A 13,208-nucleotide genomic window follows, 5' to 3' on the forward strand; every position below is an offset into this window, starting at 1 on the left:
TCTTTTGTAGTGACTTCTGATGATCAGATAGAGAAACATTTAAGGAATTTCATGCCATATTTACACTGTGAGTGTGCGGTGAATACTCTGATAGCATATATTTTAGTGACTTAATGTGTTGGCCGGCAGTTATAAAGCAAAATACTGTATGACTGCACTGCAATTGTTCTTGCAGTAAATTACACGTGCAAGCACAGACAGCTTGGCGCTTAGGGATTACACAATCATTCTGATTCTTGCACTTCCTAATGCTTAGTTTTGCTAATGTAAAGAAGGGCAAAGGGATAGTATTGATTTACCATTAAACAAACATGAATATTGCAGTTGGACCTTGCATGCCGCTTTTAACTCTGGAACTTGAGCCATAAAACATTCAGAGCTTTGACCTTTGAATTTTAAATCACATATAATTACATATAATTGGCAACAAGCAAACAGCTTTGATACAGACATTCTTTATGTTTTTATGACAGTGTGAAGTTACTGTTAATCATATTTGAATCAAGTCTTTAGAAACAAAAACTGAAAGAGAAAGACAGATGGCTGAATGTAACCACATAGTGTTAAAGGTGTACAACGGCATTTCTATAATATGACAAATTCCTCCAATAATTAAATTTGACACAGCTGTCTATTGTTTTCATATGTGCACAAGACTAATGAAATCAAATAATTGCCAGAGTAACTGGAAAGCCAGAGAAGACACTACATGTAGAAAAAAAACTTTCGAAATCTTTATTATTGGTTTATATATTTTGATAAGGGTTTCCCTTTGCGGTGACGTAACCACTGATCTGGATTACGCATACGGGTACCATTGGTTCACACCGACGCACCAGGCCTGTAGTTTGAAAGCTGTCTGGGCCCAGACGAGTAGCCACATTGCGAACAAAGTTACAATATTTTGAAAAACATTCAAGGAATTTTTGAGTCATTTTATCCGGGATTACGACTTTTGGACCATGCGGTGGCAGTAACCTGGGACGATACGTGGAAGCAGACGTGTTTTTGAACAGTATTGTTTAATTGCATCTTGACTGAGTTGCATTGAACTCCACACAAGGAGAAAAGAAAGCTAGCTGGCTAAGGTGCTAGCGGCTAGCTAGTTAGCTAGCTGTGGCTAACCGTCCAACTCGTGTGCTACTCACTTCCTTGTTGCACATTGGAGTGTGATGGGAGGCGAGAAGAAGTTTGGAGGAGGGAGTTTTTTTCTTCAACTTTAACACTATCCGGCTCATGGATTTACACACTTTAACGAACCGCAACATTTCCACAAAACTGGATTTTAAATGTACAGCGGCTTCGGGCCTTTGACCATGAAGTGGAATGCGTCTGCCTAGCTGGACACAGTTAGCTTTTTGAGGCTAGCTGGCTAACACGACTAGCAAATCCTGGAGTACAATGGTTGGATACCGACTAGCTCTTTAATTTAACTCCATATTGTGGATTTTGTGCGACGGAATCAGCAGACGCTAAATGTCATGACTTGCCGTCTGGGGTAACAACATTTTCTTGAACCTGTACGCTAGCTTTGTAATGCTAACGCTAAGCTTGTGATTTAGCTTGCTAGCTAAGCTGGCTGTCTAATTGTGAACTAGCCTGTAACATAGCTAGTCCAATGTTTTGTTCCACGACACGACAAGAAACATAGCTTAGGTGAAGTATATAGTATATCCATTGTTATTAAGAGGCGACTATCTTTTGTAGTTAAATGCCTAATTCAGAGGTGCTTCGGGAGGGTCGGGGTCGGAGCCCCTCTGCACAGAGGAATGCTAACAGGCAGGACAGGCGCAGTAAACCAGGGAGCGGTGCTGCTCAGAGAGACAGGCACCGTGAGAAGAGGCGGTCGTCGGCTTCTAGGAGAAAGAAACGCAGACAGGCCAGGGAAAGAGACTTGTGGCTTGCAGGTACAGGAGACAACCCTGTCAATAACCGAAAAGGCACTTTTGACAGAGAGGCTGAACTCCGGACATTAGTGGAGTATGATGACGTGAGCTCCCAGTCAGAGCGGTTTTCAGGGAGCCCCTCTCCTAAACTTGACCCGCACGCTGACAGCCTCTCTGTGGACCGACTGAGCGATGTAGACTTTGGTGAATACAACGGACCAGCAACACCAGACAGAAGTCAACCGAAGGACCGAGAGGCTTTGTGTATTAGCAAGGACGAACAAACAAGAGGACCATCTGAGAGGAGCAAGCAAGAGAAGGAGTTGGGCAGGAAAAAAGACCGCCAGAGCAAGGAGAGAGACTCCTCAAAAGCTCGGAGCGGAGGCAGCCTCAGTGGCTCTAAAAATCATAGAGACACTACAAGGAGCAGTGACAGAAACGGTAAGAAGACATCTACATCCCAGTCCTCACAATCTGCAGATAAGAGGGATTCAAAGAGACACAGAAGTAAAACAAGATCTGACAAAGAGCCCCCATCTGCATACAGAGAGGCTCCACAATCTTACAGAGATGACCGTGAAGAGCTCAGGGCATACAGGAGAAGTCCTGGTTTCAAATCAGAAAGTCCCTATGGGACATCATATTCATATAGCTACCAGTCTCCTAGTGGTTATAACCAGCTAATATCTAGAAGAAGTCCAACTTATGGGAGCAAAAGACTCTCTCCCAGTTCCACATATTACAGCCGGGATGCGGATGTGTATGGGGCATATGGTATGCCAAAGTCACCCAGTTCATACTCCAGCAACAAAAGGAAGAGATCCCCTGCGAGCCCAGTGAACTGGCGCAGGTCCCCAAGTTATGGGCGTCACAGTCCGTATGAGCAAGGAGAGTTTGGTGCAAGTCCTTATGGGAATCGAAGGAAGTCAAGAAGTCCATACAGAAAGTCGCTGAGCCCAAGTCCAGATGTCAGGTGAGTACTTGTAACTAAGGCAGATAATAGGATGATGTTTGTTGGATGTAGCGTAATCTTGTAATGTAGCTACACAACGGTTTATAATAAGTTAGTTGTGCTTCAGATTTAAGGGTTTAGGCTTATGTAGGAATGTTGCATCTTGAGTAATTCTTTGTAATGTTATGTCTGGTATGTTTGACCAGAAGGGCACTGATTCACATCAACGGTAGTAGAAATTTTCAGTGTGAAATAATTGTGCAACCCAAAGAAAGACAGAGTTTTTACATTTATATTTTTGACCTCATGTTTACTTTGAATATTTGCTGTAGTGCCTGAAAATGTTAAAAGACTTTGACCAGTTTGTCAAAGTCCTGCATGTTAAATTGTGCAATATGAAGCTTGCTTGAATAACCTTCTACTTTACAATTCTTGGCCCCGTATTCTTCAAATTTACATATCTACTAGAGTTCTTTATCTCATGCAAATGAGTGAACAACTGTCACATGAAGTGTGTAATGCTAACGGAGTCTAAAAAGCTGTCCACGTCCTCTTCTTTTCAGGCGGTCTGCTAGGTCACGCAGCAGAAGTCCATATTCATCCTCAAGGCACTCACGTTCTCGTAGCCGTCACCGCCACTCTCGCTCCCGCAGTCGCCCCTCCAGCCTCTCACCGAGCACGCTCACCTTCAAATCCAGCCTCGCTGCTGAACTCAGCAAGCAGAAAAAAGCCAAAGCTGCAGAAGCAGCCGCCAAGGCCAAGAACTCCAGCAACACGTCAACTCCAACCAAGGGTTCCTCCTCCTCTCACCAGCCGAGCCCCAAGTCCAATCACTCATCTCGAAAGGGCCGCCCTCCCTCCCCACCGCAGCCAGAGAAAGGTCCCAGGACTCCCACATCCAGCCAGCCTCAGTCCCCCTCTGACCGGGCGTCCAAGAGGACGGCTGAGCACCAGACCATCAGGGACAGAGACGGAAAGGGGAAAGATGACTCTGTGCATCGAGATAAAAGGAAAGCACCCACATCTGGACAGAGCAAAGACAAAGAACGAGCCGCCGGTACACTTATCTCTGCGCTATCATCACTACCGTTGCCCCAAATGGTTATCGAGCACATGGACAAAGGAGACAGGTATGGGTGGGTTTATTTAAAGAGTAAAAATTTGATGACAGTTTATACTTCATTTAAAAAACTCAATGCATTTTGTTCTATCAGCTTGAAGGACAGCTCGCTCTCAGGGAAGAAAAAGATGGAGAGAAAGGGCCGTCAGCTTCTTACCGACTTGCCTCTACCCCCTGAACTTCCTGGCGGCACGTCTTCCCCGCGCAGCCCACCTGACGACAAAAAGTCAATTCGCAAACGACCTAAGTATGTTACAGTTCACTTGGCACATCATCATCTTTACCACAGCCGTATGTTTAATTTGGTTCTACTTAAATATTTTCTTTCTCCCAGAATCTGTGGCCCAAGATATGGCGAGATTAAGGAAACGGAGATAGATTGGGGCAAACGCTGTGTGGACAAGTTCGAGATCATTGGAATCACTGGGGAAGGCACCTACGGTCAGGTGTACAAAGCTAAAGACAAAGACACTGGTGAGTGTTCATTCATACTAATTGTAAACATGAACCTACTTTAGTTATATTCGGCGGCTGATGTCTTGACTTGCTGTCATTTCCTCTGTTATAGCCGAAATGGTGGCTTTGAAGAAGGTCCGACTGGACAATGAAAAGGAGGGCTTCCCCATCACAGCCATCCGAGAGATTAAGATTTTGCGACAACTCAACCACAAGAGCATCATCAACATGAAGGAGATCGTCACAGACAAGGAAGACGCTTTAGATTTCAAGAATGACAAAGGTACATTGTGTTTTCACTCCCACAAACATCTATTTGTGTATATCTGAGCCTTTTTTTTGGTGAATTAATCATTTTCCGCTCATTTTAGGTGCTTTTTATCTCGTATTTGAATACATGGACCACGACCTGATGGGTTTGCTCGAGTCCGGCCTGGTCCATTTCAACGAGAGCCACATCAAGTCTTTTATGCGACAGCTGCTGGAGGGCCTCGATTACTGCCACAAGAAGAACTTTCTGCACCGAGACATAAAGTGTTCAAATATTCTGCTCAACAACAAGTGAGTCCTTGATATTTTTCTACTCAAAAAAGGGAGGTTTTATGTGTTACTACAGAGTCAAACACGTTTTCTTTTTCTCTTCCCTCTTCTAATCAGAGGTCAAATAAAGCTGGCAGACTTTGGTCTAGCTCGGCTGTATAACTCTGAAGAGAGGTGAGCCTCCCGTGTTCTTCATAGATACGCACCACAAGTGTCAATCTTGACTTTCTTTGTATGTGTGTGATAAGACTAACAACTTTACCCTTGTCTTCTCATTTTCAGTCGTCCGTACACCAATAAAGTGATTACACTTTGGTACCGTCCCCCAGAGTTACTTCTGGGAGAAGAGAGGTACACGCCTGCTATCGATGTGTGGAGCTGCGGGTAAGAACAGGACTGATATGATGTAGTTAAGTGTCATTACTGTATGTTACTGGTAATTGGGACATTATAGGCAAAAACTTCAATTACCGTAAAATCCGGAATATAAGTCGCAGTCTGTTTTGGGGGTATCCCAGAGGCAAAAAGGTTTTCTATAGCTGTTTATTAATAAAATCGTGTATGCAAGTTATTTCATCACTATTTCAATTTAATTTAATTTAAAACACACTCGAAACGCCTCCCATCTGTTTTCACCATGTCGAGTTTGCTATCCTGCTAGCTAACGCTGCTGTAGCTAGCGGTAGCATGCAGCCTACGGTAACGTTGATTGTTGTGAGGGTGGCGGCTGCATGGGCGATCATGACGGTGCATGTCCGTGACGAAGCGTTAGCAACAATCAAGTTAGTTTAAAACAGCGAGGAAAACACAAAACAGCACGTTGCAGCGGCTTGGACCTGCAAACGGTTTAATGCAGAGATGTGACAACACCACGTAACAACTGGATAGCGCCACCGTCTTACGGTAAAATACCATAAAAATAACATAACTCTCTGCATTTTATACTGGTATATTGGTCGCAGGACGCAGCCCACTTTTTAGATGAAAAAATGTACAAATGTACATAAAGAAAATTAATTTGTTCCAAATTTATGACTTAATCTCAGAATATTAATTCAAACAATTCAATTTGTTTCCCTGTAAATTTCCCACTTTAATCTCAGAAAAATCTCCAAGTGCTTTTCTCCTAAATTTTAGCTTTTTAATCTGTGAAAGCTTTTTTCATTTCTGTATATTGACAGGACCCAAGCTCGTTTGTCTTGTATTCAACAATGTCCCTTATACATATTAAAATATACCCTATAATCTGCCCCCTCAGTATTTAGTTTGGTCTGTATAATCCTGATCTGTATCTTTCACAGATGCATTCTGGGAGAACTGTTCACAAAGAAACCAATTTTTCAAGCTAATCAGGAGCTTGCCCAGTTAGAACTCATCAGGTAAGTTTTGTGTTTGTCAGGTAAAGAACTTTCTGTGTTGAGTTGAGATTTAATTGTGAACCCATGACTGGTCCCCAAGGTGCAGCTACTTAAACTAGAGACATAGACTAAGATGGGGTTTCGGCTCTCTAAAACAGGAAGAGAAAGCGGCACTGAATTTTTCCACTGATTGCCTCAATCAGAAATATTGCTGAACAGCCGCAAGATGTGTTTTGATAAACAGGCCTCACTTGTTTTGTTATGACTGCCCTTCTTAGAGGAAGTGTGAAGGTGGTAATTAATTCTGTGGAAGCAGCCGCCTCTGCTCAGGGAAATCATAAATGTCATGGTAAAGATTTTTTTTTTCTGTGTATCGCAAAAACAAGGAAGTAAAGCAAGAAAATAATTTCTATCAGCAATTATCGTGCGCTTTTATAGAAACAAGTCAGGCCAGTTCTCTGGGTGTTGTCAAAATTCATTATGTTAAGTGTCAGGAGACTATTGCTGTTAATTTCCACACACTGCTGCGTTCTGCTTTAACAAAATGAAATCCTGTTCTCTAAGCCGAATATGTGGCAGCCCCTGCCCCGCTGTGTGGCCAGATGTGATCAAACTTCCCTTCTTCAACACCATGAAACCAAAGAAACAGTACAGGAGACGCTTACGGGAGGAGTATGCTTTGTAAGTGAACGTGTAGTCTTTCTAATTGAATATCTAAGGATTGAGCCCTCTCTGTGCGTTATAATGACATTTTATGCCTCTGTTGTCTAGCATCCCTCCGTCTGCCCTGGACCTGTTTGACCACATGTTAAACCTGGACCCCAGCAAACGCTGCACAGCAGAACAGGCGCTGGGCAGCGAGTTCCTGAAGGATGTGGACCCCGACAAGATGCCCCCACCAGAGTATGTTCAGCTACATGTTACGTCGATACGTTTATCCTCCAGTTAACAGGCAGGATTACAGCATTCTTAACATTTTCTCTCTCCAGTCTCCCACTGTGGCAGGACTGTCACGAGCTGTGGAGTAAGAAACGCCGGCGACAGAAGCAGGTACCAGAGGAGCTGGCGGCCCCCAAGGCCCCACGTAAAGAGCTGGGCCTCGACGACAGCCGCAGTAACACCCCCCAGGGCTTCCCTGCTCCTGGAGGTGCCAAAGCTCAGAATGCAGCAGCTTCTGCTCTGCTGGGTGAGTTGTGTGTAATTGTCTTATTATTTTTAATTGCTCTTACTGGTATGAAAGGAGCGCTGCACTGTGATCCAGCCGACACAAGTACAGCTGCTGTACATGATAAAGAGGTAGGACTTTTTATAATGGCTGCTGGAAGAATTTAGTTGCCCTTAAATAATTTATGTTTCCTAAAAGCTGAGCCGATTTGCAGTTAGGAAAACTGCTTCGATCCAAAATCTTTTGTTTTACTTAAGTTACATAAATAATTTATTAAAGGGCCAGTTCACGGATTTTCAACCTCAGTCCTATCATGCTATTATGGGGAGCTAATGCCATTATGGTAGGGAAAAAATGCAGTTTGACTCTGTGCCTTTGGAGGACGCTATCCGCTTCTACAATGGGCCCTAGAAAACCTCCACCAGAATACGTAAAACGCGTCATCTGGCGGAGGCCAGGGAGCTCGCTAAACTACAATTCCTCTATCTAGGACGCCTGCCTCCGATGTCGTGTAACATTAAAATCGTCAGGTTTGAAATGTAGACTGCAGACCTGAAGATTTTTTAGACGTTCCATCGGAACAGTCTGAGCCATTGCCTGCAGTGAAACGGTAGTATTTCACTCCAGCGTCTCTCGCTGGCCCATTCCTTTCAGAGGGAGGGACGCAATGCATGCTGGGTGTTGTAGGAATGTAGAATTGGTGAAACAACAAGCTGTTTGTACAACTTTCTCCACAGCTATGGCGCCAATTTCAAATGTTAGTGCTTCTATTGATTACAGAGAACACCAGCATTTTTTTCCAGGGGTGCTGGTGCTTTAAAAGTATGCTGCAAAGGGTTATTGTGTGTGTAATATTAATTGGTATTAATAGGTTAATATTTGGTCAACTTACTGTAATATACAGTATGGTTTCGGTCAAAGCCCAGCTTTAGTAAAAAGCCCAGTCGGCCTTCCAAAGGTTAAGAATGACCTTCAATGCTCAGGTTTGTCTTCTGTCTTCTTCCAGATCCAAAAGGTCCAAACTCCCAGCTGACCCAGGAGCAGCTGGCAGTCCTGCTTAACTTCCTGGGCCAGCCCAAGAGTTCTGTCAACACGGCCCAGTTTGTCCAGTCCATGAGCACAAAGGTCAACCAGGAAACATTACAGCAGCTCTCCAAAGCTCTAGCACCCTCCGACCCTGCTGAGCCTCCTCCTCAGCCTACACCTGCCAAGCCCCCACAGCCCCCAGCTCCTGCAGGAGTGCCCCGCACACCCCCGATGCCCAAACCTCCTTCACCGCCCATGTCGGCACCGTCGGGTATTCCGGAAGGAGAGGCCGCAGCCGCCACGCAGACGGCCATGACGATGCTGCTGGCTCAGCTGCTCCAGGCTCAGCAGACTCAGAGGCAGGACGCTGGTGATGGTGGAGAAGGAGTGGAGAGTAGCAACCCTGCAGGAGGAGCAGCAGGGCCGCCTCCTCTACCTCCTGAGGTCAAGCAGCCGCCAGAGCCCAGCCCCGTCTCTCCAGGTAACCCTTCTTCAACTTCAATAAAAAGCATCAACATTTAGTTTAAAGCAAAGAAAAATACTAGAAACAGAACAATGACAGAGATGGCTTTTTTAGTGTTTAGTGATTAGCTCCTAGAATAAGCTAATTACACACTTATTATAACACCTATTTTAATGTGAAAATGCTTTGTTCAGTGTTGATCTGACTAACGAAGAATCTACACAGGCAATTTATTTTAAGCGTATTTTTTGACACGCGTGTGCCGGGACAGAACCGCTCCAATGTTATTCAGTGCTGCAATCTCCACCAGCACGCATATGCTGCATGTCAGTGAAGCGTAGAAAGCCGTTGACTATGTAAACACATGCCCACAACCAAGGAATCCATGTTAAACGATGTGATCTCTTCATTTTGGCCATCTTCACTTTCAGTTTCCTATTGAAGTTAAGTTAAGAAAAACAAATATGTAGGGTATATTTCCTCAACATCTGGCTAAACAAATCCTATTGATTAATTCTCATTTGACTTCTACTTCCTATGCAACTACCATTGGCTAACTCTGAGACTCATCTTTGCTGTAGTTGCAGCCGGAGTAGATTGCCAAATAGATGCTGCCGTGACGCTTACGTGTCGCGCACGTTCGTCTGACGCTACAGTGTTGGTGTAGATTCCCGGTTAGGCTACATTCTCAGCAAGCACAGCACTGTTGGTGTTTGTGTGGCAGCCACCTTCTCATCTCAACGTCTCATCTGCATATTTAACACCAGTGTTGTATTGGAACAACTGTAGAAAAATACAAATGAATAAATAATACAATAATACTTTCTCATTTCTTTATTTCAGTGTCTGAAGTAGGGGGAGTTTCCATCCTGCCCCCAGACCAGAGACCACCTGAGCCTCCAGAGCCGCCTCCACATGCAGACCTGGACTACCGGCAGCCCCCACCTGAACCCAAGACTGGCCACGCTCCTCCTATTGCCTCTGCCGGTGGAGGTGATGGAGGGAGACCCCCAGAGCCGGACTACCCACCCCTCCCTACAGCAGAGGGTCCTGGATATGGGGGAGACTACAGCCACCCCCCTCCCCCACCCTTCACCCCCGCAGGGTTTGGTGATGGCTACATGGGTCACATGTTAGGCGGAGGCCTGCCGCCTCATGCTCTCAGAGAAGTGTTCAGCGGACCCGGCCAGGCTGCCGGCTCCTCGTCAGCCCACCCAGACCCCTTCCCTGCAGGCGCCGGAGCCACAGGACCCAGCAGCATGGTGTTCACAGGGGACAAGGACCACCGTTTTAAGTACAATCACAGCCCGTTACCTGTGGAGGGACAACCCAACCCCAGCGCTATCCACATGTACAACCACGCCATGGCTAGAAAGGACGGTGTGCCTCCTCCCCCACCCATCCAGGCACCAGGACAACCTTGGGGCTCCCCCTCCCAAGTCGGGGCTCCACCACTACCCCTCGGCTTTGTCCCACACGTGAACTCGACGGCAACAATCAGAGGACGAGGCCTGCCTTTCTGAAAAGACTGGAAATATGAAAAGTAGACAATGAACAAAAGGCTGGAGGACTCCGATTTGAGCCTGAAGCCTCTCAGGCTGAACCAGACGGATCTGCAGATGCACACTCAGTTTGTAATAACTTAAATCTGTGTAAGGCATTGTTTTCCTCCTCAGTCTGGAATGTGGAGTATGTTGCAGAAGGAAAAAACACAGGCGGAGCTTTTCTTGCTCATACCATTTTCATATTTTTTTGTAATCTATTCTGCTGTCTTTTAAATTAAACTTTTACCTTTTTTGAGTGTACATTTATCAGGCCGGGTACATTTTAAAATCTCTACCTTCGCCTCTCTGTAACTGCTCCAGGGCAGACTAGTATTAATGTTTTGCACTACTGACTGAAGTAGGCGGAAACTATTTTAGCTACGAGAGGAAATGGATGACGTGCTTTATCTGCACAATTAGGAATATGACCAGTAATGTAGTGTCCTCTTTTTTTATGGCCATGATTATGTTGAAACAATAATGGCTCACTTGATCGGGTTGATGGCTTAGCTATCAGCACAGGGAGCTATTGGAGGCAAAGGACTGTTAGTTCCACTGAGACTGGTAGCACTTGGATGACCACAGCAAACGATGTGACGGAGAAAAAAAAAAGGCTGTTTTCACTTAAAATTCCACACGCCTTTTTGCCGGTAGGTGTTGTAAAATCATGAGCAAAACAAAAATAACCCAAGTTCAAAAAGGAAACTGTCTTTTTTTTTTTTGTACTAAAATGATTTTGTCCCTCTCCCTCCTCCCTTTGGCAAATGTTTATTAAAGAAATGCCAACAACGCATTATTGTCTGTTAAATTACTACAAGGTTTGTGATTGAAGCTCTCACAGTTATTGACGGTATAATCTCTATTTACGTGATAGATGGAAATGTAGAATCTGTAGACGGGGACGTCGATTTCAGGATTTTAGTCTGAGTAATATTTCCCAATCACGTATCGGCAGGCTGCAGCGTATGCGGGAAAAGCAGTCCCATGTGGAGAGCAAAAGCAGTGTGCTCTAATGCCATCCCGGCTCCCATCAGCGGTCATCTGATGATGATTTATCTTCTACTTAATCTCTATAAACAGACATCTGCATGAAAGCTCAGCTAACAATCCGTTGTAGATCTAAAATTCAACTGGAGATAAATTCCCTTGACGCTGTGTCTCGAAAGCCGTTAAGCGTTCAGATTTCCCGACTTCCTCGAATGCATCAGAAACGATCGATCCGACCTCCGTTCAACAATCGAGCATTTTAAAAGTTGGTTCTTCTCCTCTTGAAGACAGACCTAACAAAGCTTCATTTTTACTTTTTACTAATCTGTATCATGATGTTGAAATGCAGCACGCGGAAAAGGAAGTCTTGGCCGGAAGCCGTTAAATGCTAACCGCTAGCTACACAGCTGGCATGTTCACCTTTGCCCCCAGAGGCTATATCGTTGTCAGACTATAGCCGATAGGATCCGAGATTGTAGTCCGTGAGTACAATGACTTCATAGACCCAAAGATAGTTGCTGGATATTGGACATGCCACTTCTAATTGTACCTCCCCATAATTTGTGGGTACAACAGCAGTTAGAGTCTTAATGCCAAAAGTACCAGTTATTATTTTTCATCACTAACTGGTGCAAAAAACCCCACCAGACTACAGGAAATAAGGCAGTTTGGCGCTCAAGATTTCCCTAGATCCCCTGCTTACCAATAATGAAACTAAGAATCCACCTTTGCATATCTATAACCACAGGATGGCACTGTCATGTCAAATATAACTACTCTCACTTCCCTGCAATGTGCACTCATTGCAACGCATGAATGTGACTTCTGTCAAGCAGATTGACATTCAGTGCTGTGACTGTAGGCAAATGTACTCGCTTGCAAGTTTCACTCAAAACCAACAGACCACAGCAGCCACGATTTCTCCGACTCTAAATCTTGACACTTAGAGCGTTTATGAGATGACGAGCTCCTCGAGTAAGTCAGCATAATACAAAAAGACTTCTTCTGTAGCATGGAAACCCTTATCTTCTAAAAAAAAAAAGGTAAGCAGTGCTGAGACTCTTTATCAAGGGAGACAACATGGCTAAGGAGATAGCAGCACACACATCAAGCTTCAGACAACTACGACACAACCTCACATAGAGATACAGAGCAGTGCGACTGTCAGGAAGAAAGTAAAACGTTCCAATATCTGACAGCTCCCAATGGACTCGATCTCCAAGCACTTTAACTCAAGCTTTGAACTTAATGGAAAACAGTTCCTCAGAGATCACAAACCCGTCCTCCTGAATGCTCCCTCTAAAAGCCAGCTTTGATACGAGTTTTTCAGCATGTCAGAAGACCTTTTTGCCATTTTCACCTTTTTCAAATAAGATGTTGCTCTCAGATACAATCAGATTTTTCTTTTATGTTTTCTCTTGCACATCATGTTGAAATGAAATGAGTTTTTCTAAAGCTGTCTGGCTATAAAGAAAGTTAGAGACACAACTCATGTTTATATTTAGAGCCACACCTATATGAAACCATTGAGCCAAGTACCAATTATGGTGGCCAAAATAGTGAATGTTTGAGCTGGAAAAACAATAGATCTTTTAAGAGGATTGTCCTAAGATTTTGCCCCAATATGCCTATGCAAAGGTAAAGGTCAAAAAGTTGCTTTCGTAAACAATTTTATTGAAAAATTTAACTTTGTCCTCCAATTGTAGTGTAC

General features: G+C 44.4%; 1 protein-coding gene across 2 annotated transcripts; it reads left to right on the forward strand.

Annotated features, from left to right (window-relative positions):
* The first annotated feature begins 847 nt into the window (after positions 1-847).
* On the forward strand, positions 848-11,301 carry cdk13 (cyclin dependent kinase 13). 2 transcript variants are annotated; one of them, XM_069667362.1, is made up of 14 exons: positions 848-2,859; positions 3,402-3,968; positions 4,053-4,205; positions 4,293-4,432; positions 4,527-4,697; positions 4,786-4,975; positions 5,072-5,128; positions 5,237-5,338; positions 6,256-6,333; positions 6,877-6,993; positions 7,084-7,215; positions 7,302-7,498; positions 8,484-8,984; positions 9,810-11,301. In XM_069667362.1, exons 1-14 carry the CDS (start codon positions 1,712-1,714, stop codon positions 10,487-10,489), a joined length of 4,233 nt encoding a protein of 1,410 aa, XP_069523463.1. In that variant the 5' UTR covers positions 848-1,711; the 3' UTR covers positions 10,490-11,301. The 2 variants fall into 2 exon arrangements, with proteins under 2 accessions (XP_069523463.1, XP_069523464.1); XM_069667363.1 differs by lacking the exon at positions 5,072-5,128.
* Positions 11,302-13,208: the final 1,907 nt, after the last annotated feature.

The sequence above is a fragment of the Semicossyphus pulcher genome, unplaced genomic scaffold (genome assembly GCF_022749685.1).
Source record: "Semicossyphus pulcher isolate SPU_LCO1_2020_fin unplaced genomic scaffold, fSemPul1.0.p SCAF_18, whole genome shotgun sequence".
NCBI lineage: Eukaryota > Metazoa > Chordata > Actinopteri > Labriformes > Labridae > Semicossyphus > Semicossyphus pulcher.

What these genes read in the sequence shown, in the direction of transcription:
- cdk13 (XM_069667362.1), top strand. Translation starts at nt 1,712, where the DNA reads ATGCCTAATTCAGAGGTGCTTCGGGAGGGTCGGGGTCGGAGCCCCTCT. An exon ending in CACATGGACAAAGGAGACAG is followed by an intron (nt 3,969 to 4,052) that starts GTATGGGTGGGT and finishes TTGTTCTATCAG; the next exon opens with CTTGAAGGACAGCTCGCTCT. An exon ending in ATCGATGTGTGGAGCTGCGG is followed by an intron (nt 5,339 to 6,255) that starts GTAAGAACAGGA and finishes TATCTTTCACAG; the next exon opens with ATGCATTCTGGGAGAACTGT.